The sequence below is a fragment of the Boleophthalmus pectinirostris genome, unplaced genomic scaffold, assembly GCF_026225935.1.
Source record: "Boleophthalmus pectinirostris isolate CB_2022bp ecotype Guang Dong unplaced genomic scaffold, ASM2622593v1 HiC_scaffold_12, whole genome shotgun sequence".
In the NCBI taxonomy this organism is placed as follows: Eukaryota; Metazoa; Chordata; class Actinopteri; order Gobiiformes; family Gobiidae; genus Boleophthalmus; species Boleophthalmus pectinirostris.
In genome coordinates, this window is record NW_026571018.1 from 38,183,211 (window position 1) to 38,205,637 (window position 22,427).

Here is a 22,427-nt window from a genome sequence, read left to right on the forward strand (position 1 = left end):
ACACTCATCCAGTGTTTCTCAGTCCATGTTTATTTTGACGTGAATGGACCATGTGTCTCTGTGATTGGTTATTCCACCTGTCAATCACACCCACTGAAGGACATGGTTCTAGAGCCACTGGTCTTTGTACAGTTTAGTGAGAGCGAGTGTTTGTGGCTGGACAGGTGACAGAGTAGCACTCGGGGGATGTGCATCTTGAGCTCCACCTCCACACACGCACACACACACACACACACACACACATACACACGTGCGCGCACACATACATACGTGTGTGCTCACCTCATTTAACATTTCAAAGAAGAACTCAATATGTTTTGACCTCGAGGTTCAAACTGAAGAAACAGCCCAAATGTGCAGATTTTTTTTAGTTTTTTTTTGTATTTTACGCTTCTGTACTGAAGAGATAAAAGCCAGAAAATCAATGAACAATGTACTGCGTGTACTGTGTGTACTTTGTGTACAGAGTGCACTGTGTGTACTGCATGTACTGTGTGTATTGTGTGTACTGAGTGTACTGTACTGCTTAGGCTGCTTCCTAATACATATATTTGGACTAGTGATTTGTCCTTAAAGCTTTTTATTCCTCCACAAACAAAAGTGGCCCTCTGAAAGCGCCCTGTGTTTCTCCTCTCCTCCGCAGCTCACAGAAGGACATGTTTTTGAGACTGTAGTTCAGACACTGATCACAAGTGCTACATTAGCTTCCTCATATCTGGAGCCTGTCCCTCACACAGAGCCTAATTGGAGCAAAAGCAGCCTGTGAGGAGGCTGTGTCAGACTGCTGCTGGAGCTCTGCTCTCTGGGTAATATGTCCAAAGGTAATCAGAGAAGCTCTGAAAGCCCTGCCTCTGTCTGTTTATGTGTGTGTGCGCACATTTATCACAGTGTGCGGACGGAAAGCTCTACACACTCACATCATGGGGACCTGCCTCTCTTCTGGGAGCTAATATCCTTTATTATTAAGGTTATTATTGATATGGGTTTTTTTTTTTTTTGTTTTGTTTTTTTGTCTCAATTCCCTTCAGCTCTCCACTCTAAAACCCAATTTATGTTCATGCGTCAAATTCTCTGCGTCACAACACATTTTCTAACTACGTGTTGAAACGACATAGACAGAAGGGAAAGAGACAATAAGGCCTATGACCGGTCCACTCTACATCCACTCTAAATACATTTCCAATACTCCGCTTTCCCGCTTAATTTTGTAAACACGAACACCAGTTTTAAACCCTAAACTCCTAGTGTTGTGGCGCTGAATTACTTTGCGGCGCATAGACCTCAACGCAGATCCATAAATCAAAAATGACAGTGACGAGGCGACGGCGGCAGTGTGCGATGAGACGGGGCAGAACTATAATTCGGCCTTGAGTCGCGTGCACTAAGTCAGTCCCCCTTCACAGCAAAAGACAAAAAACAATCAGCGTGCGTCAGGTTTGTGAAGTTGTAGAGTCATGTTTTGTATATTTATGGAAAATGACCGTGAGTGTAGACGACATAAACTTGTGGGCGGAGCTTTGGACACACTGCTAACTGTAACGAGGGTTTGAATAGGGCCCGGGAGAGATCACACTATGATTCAAACATTCATGATCTTAGGTTAGGTTAGGTCGCTTTATTTGTACCCGTAGGCAGTGTTGGGAAGGTGACTTTTAAAATTACATACCTCAAAATGTAGTTTGTAACGTAATCCATTAAATTACTTAAAGTGAGTAATGTAATCTGAATACTTTGGATTACTTGGTTTGCTGTAGAGAAGCAACAACTAGGAAATCGTAACATAAGCTCTTTTGTCTGATAAAAGAAAATAAAAAGCCCAGACTTTACTTAACTGTGTTAAAAATATTAGAGGAGACACGTCCGCACAGCATGGTTTAGCCCTGTTAAATCCTGTTTTAGTCCTGGTTTATTTGTGGTTTTAGACCGGTTTTAGACCTGGTTTAGACCTGCTTTTAGTCCTGTTTTAGTCCTGATTTAGTCCTGTTTTAGTCCTGGTTGTAGACCTGGTTTAGACCTGCTTTTAGTCCTGTTTTAGTCCTGGTTTAGTTGTGGTTTTAGACCAGTTTTACACCTGGTTTAGATCTAGTTTAGACCTGCTTTTAGTCCTGTTTTAGTCCTGATTTAGTCCTGTTTTAGTCCTGGTTTTAGACCTGGTTTAGACCTGGTTGAGATCTAGTTTAGATCTGGTTTAGTTTCCAGGAATGAGTGGAATTACCGGGGGTGAAAGAAAAAATAAAAGGGGAGATATAGCCCAAAATGTGAAAACCATGTAATCCATTTATTTCAACAAAGTAACTGTAATCCAATTACCACTCACTGAAACAGTAACTGTAACTGAATACAGTTTCTCATCATTTGTACTCTGATTACGTAACTCCAGTACATGTAATCTGTTACTCCCCAACACTGCCTGTAGGTACATTTTTTTTGCAGATTTGAGAGGCAGGTCCCGCATTTCACATTTCTTTTATCCACATTATGAACAATAAACACGTATAAAACCACAATTACAAAATAAACTGTTGCAGAGCTCCAGTGTAGAATGGTTTGTTCCATAAACAATTAGTTAAATTCATCCATCACGCTAAATATTAAATATATTAAAACACACAATCATCTAAAACCTCCTCAGACATGTTTTTTGATGAAGGAGCAGTATGATTACATGGTAGAAAAAGTCCATTTTGCATAATAACCCGTCTTTAAAGTTAGGGTTTATTTAAGGTTAGGTAAGTAGTGACTGTGTTTAAGATTAGGACCAGTCTCCAGGAAATTAGTGTCCCCAAAAATTATGGAAATACGTGATGCACTAGTGTCTGTGTGTGCATGTGTGTGTGTGTGTGTGTGTGTGTGTGTGTGTGTGTGTGTGTGTGCAGGCTCTAGTGTTCTGAGGACACGGTGCACAGGGCTGGAGGCGCCTGGAGCTCCCATTTAAATGTTTCCTAATTATATTCCCAGGAAAGACAGTCATTAGTGAAAAGCACACTTTAAAGAGGTCTGTTTAGCTAAGACCACGGTGCAACACGACCAAACAAACCTAATTAATGCGCTGTGTCACTAAAGCCAGAAACAAAGGACCAAAACAAGCCTCATTTATTCAACCAAAAAGCAACCATCATATCTCTTAATCTATTAAAGATGCACGATGTATATTCACATTTAATATTCCTTCTCCATGCGGACAAGCAGGTAGCAACTAAAATAAACATTCATCCACGCAAAATCTGATCACCTCTGCCCGTTGCTGAAACTCGATCACTTGCAGTGTTGGGGAGTAACAGATTACATGTACCAGAGTTAAGTAATCAGAGTACAAATGATGAGTAACTGTATTCAGTTACAGTTACTGTTTCAGTGAGTGGTAATTTGATTACAGTTACTTGGTTGAAATAAATGGATTACACAGAGGTATGTTCCTGTTTTCACATTTTGGGCTAAATCCCCTATTTATTTATTTATTATTATTATTATTTTATTTTTTTCAGTAATTCCACTCATTGCCGGACACTAAAACAGGTCTAAACCAGGTCTAAAACAGGTCTAAACCAGGTCTAAAACCAGGTCTAAAACCAGGTCTAAACCAGGTCTAAACCAGGTCTAAACCAGGTCTAAACCAGGTCTAAACCAGGTCTAAACCAGGTCTAAAACCAGGTCTAAAACCAGGTCTAAACCAGGTCTAAACCAGGTCTAAACCAAAACAGGTCTAAACCAGGTCTAAACCAGGTCTAAACCAGGTCTAAAACTAGGTCTAAACCAGGTCTAAACCAGGTCTAAACCAGGTCTAAACCAGGTCTAAACAGGTCTAAACAGGTCTAAAAAGGTCTAAACCAGGTCTAAACAGGTCTAAAACAGGTCTAAAACCAGGTCTAAAACCAGGTCTAAACCAGGTCTAAAACCAGGTCTAAACCAGGTCTAAACCAGGTCTAAACAAGGTCTAAAACCAGGTCTAAACCAGGTCTAAACCAGGTCTAAACCAGGTCTAAAACCAGGTCTAAACCAGGTCTAAACCAGGTCTAAACCAGGTCTAAACTAGATCTAAACCAGGTCTAAACCAGGTCTAAACCAGGTCTAAACCAGGTCTAAAACAGGTCTAAACCAGGTCTAAACCAGGTCTAAACAAGGTCTATAAAACAGGATTTAACAGGACTAAATCATACTGTGTGGATGTGTCTCCTCGTCTTCTATCAATACTGTTTTTAATTTGGTTCAGTAAAGTCAGATAAAACATCTTATGTGAAGATTTCCTCGTCTTTGCTTCTCTTTGCTTCTATTATTATTATTATTTTTTTTTTTTCAGTAATTCCACTCATTGCCAGACACTAAAACAGGTCTAAAACCAGGTCTAAACCAGGTCTAAACCAGGTCTAAACCAAGACTAAACCAGGACTAAACCAGGTCTAAAACAGGTCTAAAACCAGGTCTAAACTAGATCTAAACCAGGTCTAAACCAGGTCTAAACCAGGTCTAAAACCAGGTCTAAACCAGGTCTAAACCAGGTCTAAACAGGTCTAAAACTAAACAGGTCTAAACCAGGTTTAAACAAGACTAAACCAGGTCTAAAACCAGGTCTAAACTAGATCTAAACCAGGTCTAAACCAGGTCTAAACCAGGTCTAAACCAGGTCTAAAACAGGTCTAAAACCAGGTCTAAACCAGGTCTAAAACAGGTCTAAACCAGGTCTAAAACAGGTCTAAACCAGGTCTAAAACCAGGTCTAAAACAGGTCTAAAACCAGGTCTAAACCAGGTCTAAAACCAGGTCTAAACCAGGTCTAAACCATGTCTAAACCAGGTCTAAAACAGGATTTAACAGGACTAAATCATACTGTGTGGATGCGTCTCCTCGTCTTCTATCAATACTGTTTTTAATTTGGTTCAGTAAAGTCAGATAAAACATCTTATGTGAAGATTTCCTCGTCTTTGCTTCTCTACAGCAAATCAAGTAATCCAAAGTATTCAGATTACGTTACTCACTTTAAGTAATTTAATGGATTCCGTTACAAACTACATGTTGGAGTATGTAATCTGTAATCTGTAGGGGATTACATTTTAAAAAGTCACCTTCCCAACACTGATCACTTGGCACTGGAGTTACGTCAAATGTTATGTCAAATGGAATGTCTGTGTTAAACTAGATCATGTTTATTTCATGTTTATGTTTATGTCATGTCTCTGCTCTTTTCACAGAGGACGAGAACTACTGCAAGTACAATAACTACTACAACTATAAACTATACTATACTATACTATACTACACTATACTATACTATATTTTTAAATTAAGTAAGTATTTTTAAGTAAGAGTGCTGTAACGCGGGTGACAAAACTGGCACTATATACTCTTGACCCACTGATCATCTTTCATTTTGCGTGTCCCTACGTACGTTCAGTTGTGTGACCTCAATCAGCCAATTAGCTGGTTTTATTACCGCAACCCCCAGAAGCTCCAGTAGACGTGAGAGACGTGCAGGTGAATGTTGTTGCCGGAGGCGCCTCAGGCAAACCATGCGTTAGATGAAACTTAATGGAATTGGCCGGGTATTTTTGTGGCCGTGAGCTACGGAAAGGATCCTAGCCCAATGAACTGAACAGAGCAACACGAAAACTCAACTCCTGACGGGAATTTCCGACAACCTATTCGCTTTGTCCGGACTGGTAGGAGGCTCTTGCAGCTGACATTAACTCTCGCACTCCCGCACTCCTACTCAGCGACCCGCCACTCAGTTGTGCACTCTCACTCCTGATAGGCTGAGTTCAGACTGCAGCCTGAAGTGACCCAAATCTGATTTTTGGGCCTCTATGGCTACGTTCAGACTGCAGGGCTTAATGCTCAATTCAGATTTTTTTGTGAAATCCGATGTTTTTGCGAGGTCGTTCACATTTCCAATTAAATGCGACTTGTCTGTAATCAGCTGTGTGAACGTAAAACGGCCCGAAAGTGTCCCACATGTGACACTGGAGACACGACGACGTCAACCTCAGCGAGCGTCTCTGTGTTTACAGAAGTTGTCCAAACATGGACACGAGCATCGAGCACCTGGAGATTTTAAAGTTCCTCTCGTACCGGAGCCAGAACATGAACAACTTACTTGTTTTAAGGAGGAGATTGAGAAGGAGAAGGACGAGGTTTTTGGTCGTGGTGTTTTGTGGGGCAGCGGCAGCGACGTCCGTTGAAAGGAACGTGTGGATGTGGAGACGGAGCCAAGAGTGGTGAGTGGAGATGTGCTTCACTTCAGTGACACGGAGTTCGTTAAGAATTTTCACCTACTTCAGTGCAGAATAGTGACGTTTGTGTCTTGTTGATAACGTGTAGGTCGGATGAATGCACTTTGGCCGTTCAGACTGAAGTCACATGTCAAAAGATCTGAACGGCACAGATCCGATTTTTACAAATGTGACCCAGGACACTTGGATATGTGCTCCTGAAACCGATACATATCTGATGTTTTGACATGTGACTTCAGTCTGAACGGCCAAAGTGCATTCATCCACCTACACGTTATCAACAAGACACAAACGTCACTATTCTGCGCTGAAGTAGGTGAAAATTGTTAATAAACTCCGTGTCACTGAAGTGAAGCACATCACCACTCACCACTCTTGGCTCCGTCTCCACATCCACACGTTCCTTTCAACGGACGTCGCTGCCGCTGTCCCACAAAACACCACGACCAAAAACCTCGTCCTTCTCCTTCTCAATCTCCTCCTTAAAACAAGTAAGTTGTTCATGTTCTGGCTCCGGTACGAGAGGAACTTTAAAATCTCCAGGTGCTCAATGCTCACGTCCATGTTTGGACAACTTCTGTAAACACAGAGACGCTCGCTGAGGTTGACGTCGTCGTGTCTCCAGTGTCACATGTGGGACACTTTCGGGCCGTTTAATGTTCACACTGGAGTCACATACAAGTCACATTTAATTGGAAATGTGAACGACTTCGCAAAAACATCGGATTTCACAAAAAAAATCTGAATTGAGTGTTAAGCCCTGCAGTCTGAACGTAGACATAGACACGCTTCCTCTGGACTCAAACCGTTCCCCGTGTCGCATGAACTGTTATTTTTGTGTGCGTGGAACTGTACCTTTAGTGGTTGCGCTTGACCTAAGTGTGGAACCTCATTCGTATGAACTATTACAAACTAAAGAGGTTTTCTATTACACTAAATGGCCATTCTCACACTGTTATTTTGTCTACTGTCGCACTCTTAGTAATAATAATGGTATCACCAAAAGCAGCCGACCAGTCTGCCTCCTCTCTCCCTGAGTCACACTTAAGCAGTGTTGGGAAGGTGACTTTTAAAATGTAATCCCCTACAGATTACAGATTACACACCCCAAAATGTAGTTTGTAACATAATCCACTAAATTACTTAAAGTGAGTAATGTAATCTGAATACTTTGGATTACTTGATTTGCTGTAGAGAAGCAAAGACGAGGAAATCTTCACACAAGATGTTTTGTCTGATAAAAGAAAATAAAAAGCCCAGACTTTACTGAACCAAATTAAAAATATTATTGATAGAAAACGAGGAGACATGGTCCACACAGCAGGATTTAGTCCTGTTTTAGTCCTGGTTTAGTCCCGTTTTAGACCTGGCTTAGTCCTGTTTTAGACCTGGTTTAGTCCTGGTTTTAGTCCTGGTTTAGTCCCGTTTTAGACCTGGCTTAGTCCTGTTTTAGACCTGGCTTAGTCCTGTTTTAGACCTGGTTTAGTCCTGGTTTTAGTCCTGGTTTAGTCCCGTTTTAGACCTGGCTTAGTCCTGTTTTAGACCTGGCTTAGTCCTGTTTTAGACCTGGTTTAGTCCTGTTTTAGACCTGGTTTAGTCCTGGTTTTAGTCCGGGTTTTAGTCCAGGTTTAGCCCAAAATGTGAAAACAGGAAAAAAAAAAATGCCGTGTAATCCATTTATTTCAACAAAGTAACTGTAATCCAATTACCACTCACTGAAACAGTAACTGTAACTGAATACAGTTACTCATAATTTGTACTCTGATTACTCTGATTATGTAACTCCAGTACATGTAATCTGTTACTCCCCAACACTGCACTTAGAGTACACAGGACAACGCTCCTGGACTTTTTTTTTTTTTTTTTGTGGATTGAAAAGAATTCATGTCCACACACGTGTCGGATCAATAAATATTCACACCCACACGACAACAGAGCACTGAGCGAAAACGATGTAATACATATGCCACACCCAGTGCTGTGCAGGATACAGCCAGAGCCACTGGACACACAATCCTACAAAGAGTGCATGTGCATAAAGTCCTTCCTCTTCCGCAACAAACAAACACCAGAAGATGATGATGGCGACGACGGGGTCACAATGTCATCGTTTTCTAAAATCTGTGGATTGTTTGTTCGGCTCCGTGTGGATGAAAGGCCAAAACAAATAAAAACTTCACTGTTTCGACTAAAAAAATGTGTTAACACCACCTTAGTCTTCTGGTTTTAGCCCAAAGATACTACTATGATCAGTGTTGGGAAAGTTACTTTTAAAATGTAATCCCCTACAGATTACAGATTACACACCCCAAAATGTAGTTTGTAACATAATCCATTAAATTACTTAAAGTGAGTAATGTAATCTGAATACTTTGGATTACTTGATTTGCTGTAGAGAAACAAAGACGAGGAAATCATAACATAAGAAGTTTTATCTGCTAAAAGAAAATAAAAAGCCCAGACTTTACTGAACCAAATAAAAAATATAATTGATAGAAGAGGAGGAGACACGTCTGCACACAGCACGATTTAGTCCTGTTTAGTCCTGTTTTAGTCCTGGTTTAGTCCTGGTTTAGTCCTGGTTTAGTCCTGGTTTTAGACCTGTTTTAGACCTGGTTTAGTCGTGATTTTAGACTGGTTTTAGACCTGGTTTAGACCTGGTTTAGATCTAGTTTACATCTAATTTAGACCTGCTTTTAGTCCTGTTTTAGTCCTGGTTATAGACCTGGTTTAGACCTGGTTTTAGTCCTGGTTTTAGACCTGGTTAAGACCTGGTTGAGATCTAGTTTAGACCTGGTTTAGTTTCCGGGAATGAGTGGAATTACTGGGAAAAAAAAAAAAAAAAAAAAAAAAGGGATATAGCCCAAAATGTGAAAACAGGAAAATCCTGAAGTGTAATCCATTTATTTCAACAAAGTAATTGTAATCCAATTACCACTCACTGAAACAGTAACTGTAACTGAATACAGTTACTCATCATTTGTACTCTGATTACGTAACTCCGGTACGTGTAATCTGTTACTCCCCAACACTGACTATGATTATCCTACTACTGCTACTTCACATTATCTGTATATAAATTGTAATAAATATTGCTGTGCGTCTGAATGTGTTAAAACAAGTTACCTAGAGTGCATTTATTTTCTCGACAAAACACGTGTTGGTAAAAGGTGGTACTCACCGGCGGTCGGGCAGGATGGGCACCCTCCAGCCCTTGATGAAGCTCAGGTTGTAGTCGCTCAGCTCCACCAGCAGGGGGAGTTTGGGCACCCACACGGTGAGCTCCAGGGGCGCGCTCAGGTGCTCGTAGCTGAATATGACCCTGGCGTTCATGGAGCCGCGCGTCTCCTTCCCGTTCACAAACACGTAGTCGCAGTTCATGGAAACCTGCGGGGGTTCAAGGGGTCAAAGGTCAGAGCTGTCGCCACGGTAACTCAGCGCACCACCCGAGTCTGCAGAAGAAACTGTTAATCACCTAGAGACAGGCTTTTGTTTACATCGTCTGACAGCGCATGATGAAGTGAGACTAAACACCTAACTCCGCCCACAAACACATTTAAATAGAGTGAGGGGGAGGAGGGGCGGGGCCTGGAGGACTAAAGGGGTTAAGGCTTGTCACGATAACACATTTTGAAGTGTGATTTATTCCTGAAGTAAATAAAGACTCTGATGGAAATGTATATTATGGAAAAAATTCTCTCAACAGATGCATCAATCTTGGATTTACGTCATTGTACAATTCACACTGGGAAGGATTTTCTGAAAAAGTGAGCGTCAAACCTCCATGTTTGTTTCCCCAGTGGGATGTTTCTATTGACAAAGTCGATCTTTTCTAGTCTTTTGAACCATATCACTTTTGTTTCTGGTTCTGATATTGTCATATTTTAGTTTTGGGATTCAGACATCGTAATTGTCACTGTTGGGGAAGTTACTTTAAAACTGTAATGCTTTATTTATGACTTAATACTGTCATTTCAAAGTCATTCATTACATTACAATATTACTGTATTTAAAATGTAAGGCGTTACATTACTATTGCATTACTTTAAGTTACTCTCACCAAAATAACTGTGAAGATGCTGAACTTTTGCGCCGTATATGGGCTGAACCAGGACTAAACCAGAACTATAGCAGGACTAACCTCAGGCTGATTCCAGGACTGAAGAGGAGGACTAAACCAGGACTAAACTAGGACTAAAACAGGACTAAACCAGGACTAAAACCAGGACTAAAACCAAGACTAAAACCAGGACTAAAGCAGGTCTAAACCAGAACTAAACCAGGACTAAACTAGGACTAAAACCATGACTAAACCAGGACTAAAACCAAGACTAAAACCAGTACTAAAGCAGGACTAAACCAGGACTAAAACCAGGACTAAACCAGGACTAAAACCAGAACTAAAACCAGGACTAAAGCAGGACTAAACCAGGACTAAACCAGGTCTAAACCAGGAGTAAACTAATACATTATGACACTTAACAGTAGGTGGACATAACTGAAGGCAGCAGTGTCTCATATAAAAATCATTTCTCTATCAATAATATTTTTATATGGTCAAATAAAGACTGAACAAACATGAATTTTCAGGATGTGGTTGATACATTCATGTAGTTTTAAAAAACATGACAATATCAAGTAATCCAAAGTATTCAGATTACGTTACTCACTTTAAGTAATTTAATGGATTATGTTACAAACTACATTTTGGGGTATGTAATCTGTAATTTGTAGGGGATTACATTTTAAAAGTCACATTCCCAACACTGCTCGGGGGATGGAGAGAGGAGAGCCTGGCCTAGGCCCTGTCCATATCTGCTGAACAAGAAGAAAAAACTATTGTCTCTATTCCAAAAACTCATCTGGCTTCGCAAATGGATTAATTATTTATCATGAGATACATATTTTTTTTCCAGAACAAGACAATAAGCAATAATATTTAAAGTAATTTATGTGACTGACAGAAAAATAAATAAATAAAAAACTGCAATATTGTTTAAAAAAGAAACAAAAGCTGCAATAAATAATCAGCAGAATGAAAGCTTCAGCATTTAGTTTGCATCTGTAATGAGTTATAGAAGTTACGACCCTTCAGCCTAACTGATCATACTGCCAAAAAAATTACAAAATATATCCCAGTGGTGCAAAGAAAAAGTACGCGTGATAAATATTGACCCAGGAAAGTGTTGTTCCATCTGACGTACACTGAACGATGAGCGGACGTAGTAATTATCGTGACCTCGTGATCTCGTGGAGTCTGGGGTTATAAGGAACTCCATCTGCAGAAACACCTGACTGTAAGCAGGGCAGTCCTGAGTGATGTCACCAACTACACTATTAAAACTATAAAACAGCACGTGAATGATTGTGCTCTATTTTTACATTGTAGTTTAAACAGAATGTAAAGTAATGGTCTACACAAACACACTCTCATTCTCAAGATTTTCATGATCCTTTTCAGAAACTTGACTTCACTGGGTCCCAGGTTTTGCGACAGAATGGGGGAAGAATTCATGTTTTTGCCGTAGGTGAGTTGTGCACAGTATTGTTTTATTGTTTTACTGTTTGTCTGTTTTCTGCTTAGAGTGCACATTTCAGGACACTCCTGAAACCGTCTAACTGCACTAATCATATTCAATTGTTATAGATTCTGGCTGAAGCAGTTCTGAGTCCACAATACAAAATGTAAAGGATGGTACAGCTTTATATTTGAGTATGTCTTTGTCAGATTAATAGTTGAGTGCTTTTCTAGCTGCATACTTTTACTCCTACTTGAGGATTTAAAAAAAAATTTTTTATGTTTTTACAGGAGTCACAGGCTGCGTTCAGACTGCAGCCTGAAGTGACCCAAATCTGATTTTTTGGCCCCTATGTGACCTGTATCTGATCTTTTAATGACAGTCTGAACCACACAGATCCGATTTTTTCAAATGTGACGCAGGCCACTTCGAAATGTGCTCCTGAAACTGATACATATCTGATCTTTTGACATGCGACTTCAGTGTGAACGGCCAAAGTGCATTCATCCACCTACACGTTATCAACAAGACACAAACGTCACTATTCTGCGCTGAAGTAGGCGAAAATTGTTAATGAACTCCGTGTGATGAAGCACATCACCACTCATCACTCTTGGCTCCGTCTCCGCATCCACACGTTCCTTTCAACGGACGTCGCTGCCGCTGTCCCACAAAACACCACGGCCAAAAACCTCGTCCTTCTCCTTCTCAGTCTCCTTAAGTTGTTCATGTTCTGGCTCCGGTACGAGAGGAACTTTAAAATCTCCAGGTGCTCGATGCTGCGTCCATGTTTGGACAACTTCCATAAACACAGAGACGCTCGCTGCGGTTGACGTCGTCGTGTCTCCAGTGTCACATGCGGGACACTATCGGGTCGTTTACCGTTCACACTGGAGTCACATACAAGTCACATTTAATTGGAAATGTGAACGACCTCGCAAAAACATCGGATTTCACAAAAAAATCGGAATTGAGCGTTAAGCCCTGCAGTCTGAACGTACTCTTTCTCAAATAAAAGTTCCTCTTCCCACTCTGAATAAGTCTAAATTGACAAAAGCTTTATGTAACAATATGAAATGATTTGAACATTTGTGTTTCTTTCAGCTTCAGATCTGATTTAGTTTGACTCATTTTGTGTCTGTCCTTTGAAAATACCAGATTTTGTGCAGTATTTCCTGTTCTGTCCTTCAAACGACATTCACTTCAATCTATAACTCACATGTTACGTTCCAACAGTTACTCTTTAAGCTACTTTTACTTGAGTAGTAATTTCCCCAAGTACTTTTTTTTACTTTAATTTGAGCAATTTCTAGGACCACTACTTTGCGCTTATACATAAGTAATGTTATTTTAAAGTAAAGTTAGTGTTTGTTGGGAACACTTTCAGTCTCCGTCACTTCCTCACCGGTGCCACATGGAGGAGGAGGCACAGACAGAAGCTCCAGAGCCTCTTGAGACACACTTGTTGTTAAGAGCAAATTCATTTCAGATGGACTCCACACGAGTACAGCTCTCCCTGCTCTGGATTCACTCTGTACTGTCGGTGTAGTTTATGTACAGTACTCTGACTCGTGTGTACTGCGTGTACTTTTACGTACAGTTGCTATAACAATGTTCATTAGTGTGATGCCTCAAACTCCACCATATGCCCAATAAAATGTGCGTCACGTCTCCACTGATCATGTTTTCATCCACTGTATTTTATGTCAGATGTGGTTTTAAAATGGATGTAAAATTGACTTTTTGAAGCTTTCTACCATGTTATAAAATTGTTCTCGTCAAAAGTCAAAAACATGCTTGATGTGGTTTGAGATGTTATCCATGCATGTTTGAGTAATCTAGTGATCTCTCCTGGGCTCTATTCAAAGTCCTCGCAAAGGTGAAATACTGATCTCATTCTTGCCTAAGAATGCATCATATAAATGTTCTTTAAACCAAACGCTTAGATGAGTCACTTGAGTCTCTGGGTTATTGGCCCGTTCGCTCTTCATTATGATTTTAATTCCAAGGCAATTTTTAAATGTTTACAAAATACTGTAATGTGTCGACAAAATGAACACATCATTTAAACCGGCGCTAGAGTGAAACAGACTTCTCCTCCTCCTCTTCACTTCACTTTTGGCTCTGGCTGCTTTAAGTGGATTAATTCAGGCTTTGGACTGTACACCTTCATAAGTCAGCGGTGAGAAGATTACTATTACAACATGTTTTATTATCTTTGATTAAAAGTACAGCAGCAATAGTGTTTATAGTTTTGAGTCTGGCTATTGGATAATGGTGCTGATAAAACTGGATGTCGGCCCCTAGAGACTAGTAATGTCACGGCACTAAAATGTCAAACTTGTTTTTGATACTAAGGAATAGACTCCACACCCAACACCAATTCTGATTCCACAATGACAATAATAATAATCTTTCTTTAGACAATAGATAGTGATTTTCAACATTAAATAGTAGTACTTTCTTTTCTTTTCCCACATGGTTTTGTATGTGCGTAATCCTCAGAGTTCCAGGTCCGTTCCATAGTGTCCATGTCTGTATACTAGACCACTGACTCCAAAAGAGTGGGTCACGACATTCAGGTGGGTCGCAAGATATTTTTGGGGAGTCGCCTTGACACGATCTACATCTAGGTCTGTAATATACAGTTCTGACACATGAGACACATGAACGAGTGACTATTTTGTTCCAATATTGCTGGTTCAATTGAATGCTGAAAAGAAAAAGAAACGTTCTACATTTAATTTCCAAATAGGCAACTTATGGATCCTTTTATTGCTGCTTCACTTATTGTTTTGCATTGTTTAAAACTTGAGAAATACTAATTGTTCAGAGACTCAGTCAACAATAAAATATCCTCATTAATGTTCAATAATGCTCAAATCCACCTTTATTTTGTGATTTATGAATACTGTCTATTGACTTGGGTCATGAAGTTGGGTCATTGGGTTTGTGACTAGTCTATGCTGAGGCGGCGCTACCATTAGGCAACAATAGGCAGCCACTTAGGGCCCCCAAAACCTGGAGGGGCCCCTCAACTATTTGCCTCAGAGCAATTTGATTTTCTCTCAATCTGACACTGAGATTCGTATTGAGAGTAGTTTTACTTTTAAACAAGAAAACACCATCAAAATAGTATCTTAGTGTCAAATCTATTTTAACTATCAAAGCATTCCCCCCTTTCCAGTTAGAATGGACTAGTCAGCTTGACCCTGACTTGAACATAATCATAGAATAATCATCATCATTATCATATGTATTTGATGTAAACAAGAATGTAATTGTACTGGCAAAAACTAAAACTACTTTCAGCTCTGGTTTTCTAGTAGACTTCCTAACTAATAAGACAAGGTTCCAAATCAGCCTAATTCAAATAGAGATGTGTGTTTCTCAAGATCAGTGGAGAAGAACAGACAAAAACTATTGAAAAATATACAAAAAACAAAACAAAACAACAAAACTGTGCATTATAGTGAGGGCCCCCAGATTCCTCACTCCACCACTGAGTCTATGTGCTTTTTATATTGTTCTGATCTTTCTAAAGCGACTCAATTCAGGGACGTTTCTGCTCTGTCCTGTGGAGTGTTTTATAGTATTGATATCTGCTCAAATGTGTATCTAATTTTAGTATCAATTAGTATGTGATTTTCGATACTTTTGACAACACTGTCCCCATAGCACATGTAAAAAGACTACAGCACGACAGGAGAAAACAAGTCCAAGGACACAGGTCTCTGGTGGGTTTGTGCAGGAGGAAAACTGTTGGCAGCCTAAACTGAAGGAGAGCTAAATAAACACACTGACGGCCTCAGTTACTGGTGGCGAGGAAAATGAAGGCGACAGCTCTGCTCCGGATGTGGCTGTATTCTGGGCCGTGTGCGGCACATGCACCAGCAGAGCACAGACTGTTCAGCACACGCTCACTCCCAAACTCTTCACCCACGCACTCAGGTTAAGGTGCTTTCACACGTTATTAAAGGTGCTGTCTCAAGAACGTGAAAAACAGAACTAGTTCATTCTACGTGGTTTGTTATTCCTGACTTATCCTGCACATTCAGAGCATCTTCAGCTTTCAAAGACCAGAGTGGAGTTCTGCAATCACACTAGCGCTAAAACCTACTAGATGTGGGACTAAATTGTTGTTTTGCAAGTCTCAAGTAAGACTCAAGTCTTTGAACTCAAGTCCGAGTCAAGTCCCGAAGTCAAATACAGACAAGTCCAAGTCGAGTCTTAAGTCACGGGCCCACAAGTCCAAGTCAAGTCCAAATCGTCTGCTTTGAGCTTCAAGTCATTTCAAGTCTTTAAACCAGGCATGTCCAAACTGCGGCCCGTGGGCCAAATGCAGCCCTCCAACAAGTTTTTCTTGGCCCTCAGGCTTCCAGGTGATTTGGCCCAAATTACCTTGCATCAATTGAAAATGAACTTTTTACAGCAAGTTTTTTTGAAAATCTACTGTGATAAAGCAAATATTGAAGATTTAATGTGTGGCTTTGGGGATTTTAGAGTGAATAAAGACTGATGGCTCATATCAAAGTGTTAAATATGCACATATTTCAATTTTTCACTGTATTGAGCACCAGTCTACGACCTTCGATCGGCCCTCTGCTTCGTCTGTGTTTAGAAATGTGGCCCTTGATTAAAAAAAGTTTGAACACCCCTGCTTTAAACTAAAGGTTTTTGCAATTTAAACTAAACTGTAGTTAAAAGTCATGGAATATTTATATATGAGTATGTAGAGGGAAAGAGTTGTAGAAATGCAAATGTTTCCTTTTTAAATGTCTTGAGAAGATCTTAGTGTGAATTATTATGGTCAGAACAGAAAGAATTCTGATTTAAAAGTTCTTAATAACAGTTATTTTCTCATGTAGTCCACACGGAAATGGAAGGATCATGTTCTTTGTAGTTCCCTCTGTTTTACTGTATTGTACTGCATACTACTGTAGTACATTTACACGCATTTCCTGATTATCATACAAAAAAAGCTTTATAATTAGATGCATGAGATTGACCTCGAGAGCTGCTTATACAACACACATGTACTGGAGCAAGACACGTTTTACTCACTTTCATGGGAAACTAGGTACTTTGCCTTTAATAGACTTTGATGGGTTTATGTTCCCAGTGGCGTCACAGAGGTCTCGACATGGAGGTCAAAAGTACTGAAAATCAGACACTAGTAGTTTTGCAAACTAGATACTGGTTTGAGCAGGTATCAGTACTAAAAAAATCCCATCCATAGAACAAAAATGAACCTTACCTCAATGTCTTTAGAGCGATTAAACAATTATAAGAGCACATAGACTCGTACACACACATGGACCACTGAGGGAATTACACACAAATAACACCACATGTATTATTATTATGTTTTGGTTTTTTTTTCACTGTGGTGTCAGATAGGGGTGTGCAAAAATATTGAAATATCGACATATCGTATCGCTTACTTTGATGATACAGTATCGATATCGTGGACTGCTGTATCGAGATATTGCTGAGAGTACTTTTAAGTATGTTTTACTAAATTATTTTGTGTAAGAGCTACGATTGTGTTGAGATTTTCACTGTTTTGAGTAAAATGGGTGTTTTTCATATTAACTTTGCACAAATTTTGTTGACTTGTTGGACTTTTAGTTTCACAGCCATGACTTAGCCTTTGTTTTTCATTGAACCGCATCAAATCGATTTGAAATATATCGTATCGAATCGTATTGAATCAAAAGTGCACTGTATCGAAAAGCGTATCGTATTATGGCCTATGTATCAAGATATGTATCTTATCGATAACTTCTTAAAGGTTGTATAGAGGATTTTTTAAGGGAAGAGAAATACAGCGACAGTCCTTTTTCAAATGTTGTGCATGAGTGACACCACCTTCCTCCTCCACAGCTCTTTCAGTAGAAACATCTCCTCCCGCCTCTTTACTCTAGAAATCACGTTTTTTTTTTTTACAGCCAGTGCGCGTTCAGAAATACTGTTGAAGTTTCCTGTCTAGAAATAATTTATCAGTTTTTAGACCCTTCGTCCGCTTCATTCGCGCCATCGCTGGAAGGAATCTCAAAGAATCACCTCGGTTTGTCTTCGCTCCTTTTCCCCTTCTTCTCTTCGTCTTTCAGCGACCTCAAAAACCGACTTTCTTTTGCGGCGAACTGCTCGTGGATTCTCGTCGGCCATCGCAACAAACTTTGTGCGAAATGTGAGGAAGCGACTGTTTTGAAAAAGCCTCTAAGAACCGCTGCATAAACCACGTAATCCCCGCATCCCGATGAGTCAGTTACACTAGAAATGTAGGGAGTTTGATTGACAACCTAACAGCCAATAGATAAAGAGGCAGTCTCGTTTTCTATTGGCTGATGTTTATCTGGCCTCAACACGTCCAGAGCTGATAAATTTCATTCTTTTTTTTTTTGGTCATCATAATTACAAAGCTGCTGCGTCTCTGTAATGGTATTTTAAACTTTCATTGACAATTTGAAACAAAAAAAAAATCCTCCATACAACCTTTAAGGATACCCAGCCCTAGTGTCAGAATAGACAGGTTGAGTATTGAGTCTATTATTCTTTAGTATTGAATCGAGTTAGGGAGAGAAATTTCACTATCATGGAAACACAATCTGGGTTAAAACAGCTTTGATTTTTGTCTGTGGACCTTTTGACACTTTGCAGTGACACCACACTGGGGTTACACAACAGCACAGTTACCATAGCAACACATATTAGGAACCACAGCCATTTTATTGCACTGAAAAACTGTCTTCACTGCGATCGGGCTCGCATCTCAACCAACCTGACTCTTATTTGTCCTGTCCTCCTTCTTGTTTCCATGGATATTCTCTCCCTTGGCTATAACCTTCCACAGTATGGCATAAAATTGACCTGTCTCCATGGAGAATGTTGCAAAATATGGTTTCAACTTTCTATTCATGTGACTTGCCACCTGCAGAAAGTTACATACCGGAGCTTTAAATGAGTGAAGGCAAACTAAAGCTACGACTGACAGAATTTTCTTGACAGTTTTTGATGAGTAAAATAATGAAAATATAGCCAAGATAACTACTGACATGATTGACACAAATTTAATCTGACTCAAACTGTAGATGACGAGGCTCGGTGTGTGACCAGGTCCGCACAGTTTCAGACGGAGCCCGATAAAGACCTCAGCTCCTCTTTGCTCTTACGACGTCTCCAAGTTTGATCTTTGTCCTCGTCTCGCAGTGAGACCCACGAGCCGCCATTTTGAGACTCCAAATTCTCCCCGCGATCAGCTGAGAGATCACAGCGCAGACGGACAAAATGGTGCAGTGGACACACGGCTTTCCACAAAACAGATGGCTAATGCCTCTTTGATTAAAAATGTGAAAAACAAAACTAGTTCATTTAAAACTGTTTGCAGTGGTCCAAAGTTATTCCTCACCTACCTTATGCATTCTGAGCTTCCTAATGATTCACCACCATGAGTTTATACGAGCTTCTCACAACTCGCACAGACCAGAGTGGACACTAACAACAACTAGCATGCTAACACACACTGCAAACAGTACACAGTGGACTTATTTTGACCTGAGAGCTACTTATACAATACATCTGTACACATTAAAGGGATAGTTCGGGTTTTTTGACATGAATCTGTATGTCATCCCCGTGAGCAGTGTCATGCATCCACACTGACTCACCCCCGAAAGTGTCCGGTGAACCGAGATACTGGCCGCTTTCGGTGCTGACGAAAGTAGTCCGGCAAGTTGGCTGGGGACTGTATAATAAAGCGTTTTTCTTCTCAAAACAATCTGTGTTCAAAAGAGTGATACATTTGCATCACAAAACCATCGTCCTCCAAAAAGTCAGACCTCATAATCGCTTGGCACTATTTTCTGTACGTTCGTATCACTTCAGTTGTTCGGCAGTGTTTACATGCGCAGACCACCGCGACGCAAGAGAGCTAACGTGAGAGCTAGAGCCATAAGTATATAAGTTTGTATAAGATACATAAGAATATATCAAAAAAATGGTGCGAACTCTTGATTATCCAGGCTGTGAACCAGGCACGGCTGTCACATGGCGGCAGGGCGCAGTGATACCAACGGAGAGAAAATAGTGCCAAGCGATTATGAGGTCTGACTTTTTGGAGGACGATGGTTTTGTGATGCAAATGTATCACTCTTTTGAACACAGATTGTTTTGAGAAGAAAAACGCTTTATTATACAGTCCCCAGACAACTTGCCGGACGACTTTCGTCAGCACCGAAAACGGCCAGTATCTCGGCTCACCGGACGCTGTCGGGGGTGAGTCAGTGTGGATGCATGACACTGCTCACGAGGATGACATACAGATTCATGTTAAAAAACCCAAACTATCCCTTTAAGCTCAAATACTTGGGGAACAAATCAGGTATACAAAGCATTTAACAGTGCAACTCAGCTCACCTGTCCTGTTGTGTTAAAGGTGCTTTTATTACACTAGACTGACTCTTGTGACTGTGTTATTATGTCCTTATCTCATCAAAAAAACACCTGGAGTTTAGTTTGTTTTTTTAGTAGTGGGACTTGATTAAAAAAATTTATCTAATTAATTACAGGCTTTGAAATTAATTAATCTGAGATAATCACATAACAATATTTATTTTATGTAAATGATCTCTTGTCATTGTTTGTACTCGGAGCAGAACTGCTCCTGTCAACAGCTCCAGCAGATTCTGTACTGTCACGTGTTTTGTATTTCAATGGTGTCGGAGGTGAAGTGCTTCGGTGATATTCAAACTCTTTTCTGCACACTTTGCAATAAATGATGCCTTTGTCAATACTTCATGCTTCATTGTTCGGAACTGTGTGTGTCAGTATAATTGTCGTAACATGATATATTGTTTGGCAAACTGCAATAAAATGTGTTAATATTTTAATGCATTATTTTCTTTGTAATTAATTAATCGTAATTACCACAGAGACCTGTGTCCTTGGACTTGTTTTGTCCTGTCGTGCTGTAGTCTTCTTGCATATGCTTTGGATGTAGGTCCCGTCCACACTAGTTTGTATTCGAGTCATTTTCGTTGTGGGCGCACTGTTCATTCACACTAATCCGATTGAAAACGGCTCCAGAGACGGAACGACCTGGTGCCGCCAGCTCCCACAAATTCATCTGAGTACAGATCTGATCCGGCACCGTGTGGACGCCTGAAAACGCTGATACTCTGATGTAGGTTTATGTGCCACGAAGTAATTCACCGCCAAAACACTGAGAGGCTAGAATATATGCCCATTCATATAAACAGTCTATGTATATGACCTGCAGATGTATAATCTCTGAAAAGTTTAACATGAACCATCTCCAACGTGACAGAAGCACAGAACAGACTCAGCATCAGCAGAACACCCCTCTGTCACAGAAAGAACACTCATATTCCACTGAGTCGTGTCCTTTATTCCAACAGACGCACAATAGCGAGCTGTTTTTTTGAGCGCTCTGTTTGTGCAAATGACAAATGTGGTTTTAAATTTAGTTTTTGTAAAATGTAAAAAAATATTCTCAAAGCTGTGTGGCGAGGGAAGGCTTTGATCACGGACACAGAAACGACGTGTCTGGATGCAGATCGTTTCAGATAGTTGATGTATGAGTGTAAATGTGCCGTTGTTTGTGTGTGTGTGTTTGTGTGTGTAGTACACAGTGTTGGGAAGTTTACTTTTAAAATGTAATCCCCTACAGATTACAGATTACATACCCCAAAATGTAGTTTGTAACATAATCCATTAAATTACTTAAAGTGAGTAACATAATCTGAATACTTTGGATTACTTGATATTGTCATGTTTTTTTTTAAACTACATGAATGTATCAACCACATCCTGAAAATTCATGTTTGTTCAGTCTTTATTTGACCATATAAAAATATTATTGATAGAGAAATGATTTTTATATGAGACACTGCTGCCTTCAGTTATGTCCACCTACTGTTAAGTGTCATAATGTATTAGTTTACTCCTGGTTTAGACCTGGTTTAGTCCTGGTTTTAGTTCTGGTTTTAGTCCTGGTTTAGTCCTGGTTTTAGTCCTGGTTTTAGTCCTGGTTTTAGTCCTGGTTTTAGTCTTGGTTTTAGATTTTGGATTACTTGATTTGCTGTAGAGAAGCAAAGACGAGGAAATCTTTACATAAGATGTTTTGTCTGAGAAAAGAAAATAAAAAGCCCAGACTTTACTGAACCAAATTAAAAATATTATTGATAGAAGAAGAGGAGACATGGTCCATGCAGCAGGATTTAGTCCTGTTAAATCCTGTTTTAGTCCTGTTTTAATCCTGGTTTTGACCTGGTTTAGACCTGGTTTGGACCTGGTTTTGGTTTTAGACCTGGTTTGGACCTGGTTTTAGGTTTGGACCTGGTTTTGGACCTGGTTTAGACCTGGTTTGGACCTGGTTTGACCTGGTTTACCTGGTTTGGACCTGGTTTACCTGGTTTTGGACCTGGTTTACCTGGTTTTAGACCTGGTTTTAGACCTGGTTTGGACCTGGTTTTACCTGGTTTGGACCTGACCTGGTTTTAGACCTGGTTTGGACCTGGTTTGGACCTGGTTTAGTGTCCGGCAATGAGTGGAATTCCTGGGGGAAAAAAAAGGGATTTAGCCCAAAATGTGAAAACAGGAAAACACCACCATGTAATCCATTTACTTCAACAAAGTAACTGTAATCCAATTACCACTCACTG

At 40.1% G+C, this 22,427-nt stretch overlaps 1 protein-coding gene across 1 annotated transcript in view; it reads right to left on the reverse strand.

Moving 5' to 3' along the window:
* The window catches only part of tmem132e (transmembrane protein 132E), a 186,004-nt gene that overhangs the window by 43,871 nt on the left and 119,706 nt on the right, over positions 1 to 22,427 (reverse strand). The window contains exon 6 of the mRNA XM_020924922.2: positions 9,405 to 9,610. Within this exon, the coding sequence (XP_020780581.1) occupies positions 9,405 to 9,610 (206 nt within the window). The remainder of the gene's footprint in view (positions 1 to 9,404; positions 9,611 to 22,427) is intronic.